At 45.8% G+C, this 3,948-nt stretch overlaps 1 protein-coding gene across 1 annotated transcript; it reads right to left on the bottom strand.

Moving 5' to 3' along the window:
* Positions 1–401: 401 nt before the first annotated feature.
* LOC117292791 (cytochrome P450 1A1-like) lies at positions 402–2,598 on the bottom strand. Its single transcript, XM_033774950.1, has one exon. It carries the CDS (start codon positions 2,144–2,146, stop codon positions 683–685), a length of 1,464 nt encoding a protein of 487 aa, XP_033630841.1. The 5' UTR covers positions 2,147–2,598; the 3' UTR covers positions 402–682.
* Between the last annotated feature and the right edge of the window lie 1,350 nt (positions 2,599–3,948).

Below are 3,948 nucleotides of genomic sequence, written 5' to 3'. Positions count from 1 at the left end.
AAATACAAATGTTGTATTAAATTGAATTGAATATTGAATTAAATCTGTGATTTTTAAACTGCATCAAATTGAGTGGTAGGCCTATATAAGTTTCAGTGACAATATCAAAACACAGTGATGTTCTATATTCAATTTTGTTTTTACCCATCACAGGCATGTTACTCGGGTGGGGTTCGAACCCACGACCCTTTTTTTTAATCCCCGATGCAAATTTAACATCTATTATATATCGTTGCGGTACCCGCTGCCAAAAATAAGATTCGAACTGCCTCTAGCTACCGGGCAACCTCGGTTGTTAAGTTGGTAAGACACTGCTCTAGAATTAATTGCAAGGGTCGTGGGTTCGAATCCCAAGATATTTTTTCACAGGACTCGGGAAAGTACTGAGTATGCAGCGCTAACACACATCGGTTAATGGGTAAAAACCAAAATTAATATTCTTTATCCCCGATGCAAATTTAACATCTATTATATACAGTGATGTTCTGTTGATTTCATGCCACCGAATCAACTGTGTAGGTCTTGAAACGATACTGAGTATGTATTTCAGGTGGAAATGTTTCTTTCAAGATTTCTTAGAAGTGTCTAACACAAGGAAGTGTCAAGCACAAGTAAGTGTCGACCACAAGAATGTATCGAACACAGTGAAGTTTCCAGCACGAGAAAGTGTCGAACACTAAGGCTACGCATCGTGTTTCCGCAGTTTGATCCTCATCTGGTACGGCAGTGGACGCTGCGTCAGTCCATTACTACTCTTCGTGCTCGGTCTGTCCCCGTTAGAAATCTCCAGCGAGCATTTCTGCATGAGCGTGGTAAAGTACAGGAACATCTCCACCCGTCCGAGCTCCGAGCCGAGGCACCGTCGCCGACCGGCCCCGAACGGCATCACACTGGCCGTCCTCTCCGGGTCGACGCTACCCCCGTCCGCGGTGAGAAACCTCCTCGGGTTAAACTCCTCCGGGTTCTGCCACACCGTGGGGTCTTGGTTGATGGAATAGAGGTTCACGAAGATGACCGTGTCTTTAGGGATGGGGTATCCATTGAGGTGGGTGTCTCTGGTGGTGGTGTGGGGGATGGTGAAGGGGACCACGCTAGAGTAACGGAGAACCTCGTGCAGGCAGGCCTCGGTAAGAGGAAGCTTGCCCCGGTCGCTGAGCTGGGGTAACCTATCCACTCCAATGACTGCATCAATCTCCTCCTGTATATCCCTCTGGATGTCCGGGTGTAAAATCATCAAGAGCAAGGCCCACGTTAAGACCGCAGACACGGTGTCGAACCCCGCACCGAATAAATCATACACCGTCGTCTGCAGCATTTCACGGGTGAGGTGTAACTGCTCCAACTCCACAGGGTCAATCTTGTTCCCCATGGTGATCAAATAATCCATGATGTCCTTCTCGGAGTTCTCCTGGTAGTTCTCCAGATGTTGCTGCATGTACCCGCCGAACCAGTCCTTAAAGTTCTGCAGGAGTCGTCTGAAGTTCTGCATGGTTTTGGTTGGCAAGTATTTCAGCCACGGCATGAAGTCCATGGTGTTCCCGCTGGAGGCAGCAGCACCAAAATCGTCGCTCATGGCGGCAAAATCTCTCAATCGAGCATCGTCCAGTTTGTGTCGTCTGCTGAAGATGTACGAACACATGATGTTACTGACGGACAGTTTTAACATGAGGGATGGATCGACAACTGTACTTCCCTTGTTGTTATTAGTCCACGTTTCAATTAGTTCCTGGACTTCAAGTAAAACTTTATCCTGTACTGAACTGGACTGCTGACCGGAGGTGAAGTGCCGAAGCGCCGTCTCGCCGATCTTACGGTGGAGTTTCCAGCCGGGGCTATAGTCCGAGAACGTCATGCTCCCGCCGTTGATCTCCTTCATCACCTGGGAGGACATGAAGTCCGGCCGGCCAGCAAAGTCTGTGGATTGCTTGACCAGCGCTTGCCTGATCGTCTCCATGCCATTGAGAACGACGACCGGACGACTGCCGATTCGTATCTGGTACACATCGCCGTACTTCTGTGCCAACTGACTCAGGTTGACGTGGAGTGCCTCCCCGCCGAGGTCCAGGATGTTTCCGAGTAACGGCAGGCCACGAGGCCCCGGTAACGATTTGCTTTTCTCCGTGTTGTTATTGGTGGTGGTGGACATCTCGTCACTCGATGGTTAGTTTACTATGCACTGTGTGTAGATTCTCCAGCTTCTAGAAACTACTCGATGAGTTTACCTTGTCTGCAAGGTCGGTGTTATTAGTCTTCATGTACACAAACGCCAAAAGATCATAAGGGTTTGTGATGCTTTAGTCTTTTGTGTGTTCTGTCCGGATCTGTCACGCGATGTGGTTGGTGGTGGTTGTTGCGGATCGATGCAAGCAGTGTTTAATACACCATCTCTGTGTGAGCGGACGGTGAACTGAAGGATTCCCAAAGTCTTTGGACCGGCCACACTACTATCCAACCCTCACACTCTCCCCTTGGGTTATTGATCCACGGATTGTTCACTTCCCTTTGTCGGGGGCTCCCTCTTCATCAGTTCCTTAGCACTGTTCTCATCCCTTTCTCGCCTGGGCACTCTTAATGTAGCGATCCATTGTGAGAAGAAAAACGTCTCGCAGCTGGCTCACTCACACGCACGTATTTATTTTTTGTTTTATAGCATGGGGGAAAAGCACCCATCGGAAAATCCTGTTACATAAACACGGATGGGGTTGGAGGGGTAGGTAATCCTGCTATCTAATTGGTTAATATAGTTCCTACAACGTCACTACTACAGCACCCCCCCCCATGCACACTCAGGCCTTCGATCAGATTCATATCAAAAATGGGCGGTGCAATCGTTCCACAAGTCAACTTCACTGAGTGGCATGGCGTAGATAGCCGATTATAGTGATCACGCAGTCACCAACTTTCTTGTATTGGTGATCCATCGGATCAACTTCCACCAACCCGTCTCAAGTTCTGACATAAACCGCCTGTGATACTTATCACTCTTTCCTCCTATACCGCCACAGGCCTGTATAGGTTCCCCTAAAGGACTGTCCCTACAGTATGTAATGAATCAGTGATCGTGACAAGTTATTGGAGGTAATAAAAATTGATATCATTCCTAACTAATGCATGTCTGAGAGGGTCTTGTTTAACTATCGACCCCCGCTGCCCTAGAATCCCTTGTGACAAGGGGGTATGTAAGACGACGGTGTCATTGGATACGAGGTTATGACAGCTTATACATGCTTAAAATAGTTTGGATAAATGAAGTATGCGGCGAAGGATTTGTGTGATCGAGAAATAATCAGGATTCAGATTGTTGGCAAGGACTCCAAAGTGCTCGAAGTGCTTTTGGTTATGTTAAATTGATGGGCAACGTTCCTTTAGTAATGTTCTTCTTCTAAAAGTGTCTACCTGTCATTATTCATATTCAAGTAAAATAAATATGAATACACATTACACAATACAAAAAGGACAATGCGTGAACTAAATGAGTGAACGCGTGAACTAAAAGTCACCTTGAAATATAACTTTTTTTCCTTCAAACATTAGAGTATATATGTTTATGAAACAATAAAATATTTTTTTGAGTAATCGTTTGTAACGATTTATATGTTTAAAAATAGATAAAGTTGTTTGGGGGTGACTCCGCCTAGTACCCCTTTTGTGACGTCAATCGAGGCAGACTTTGCCTCGATCGAACATCGAACACACGTACATGCAAGTACATGAAAGTCCTAGTCGTGAGTTTGTACTTTAAAAAAAAAAAGGTTTTTTTTCTTGCATTTTCCCGGCAATGTCGACCAGGTATAATTGCTGCTGTAAAAAGGAACCAAAAGACAAGTGACTGCTGCCCCCAGTCATTTAGCTGTAGATCAAGTAATACATCTTGGTTGAAATTTATTTGACATTTTGGTGGTTTTTGATGTTGAAAAGAACAGATGGTTCTCCCATAGAGGAAGAAAT

This window comes from Asterias rubens, chromosome 7 (assembly GCF_902459465.1).
Source record: "Asterias rubens chromosome 7, eAstRub1.3, whole genome shotgun sequence".
NCBI classification, from domain to species: Eukaryota; Metazoa; Echinodermata; class Asteroidea; order Forcipulatida; family Asteriidae; genus Asterias; species Asterias rubens.
Note: the sequence above shows the minus strand (reverse complement) of the source record. Positions and strands in the feature narration are given on the sequence as shown.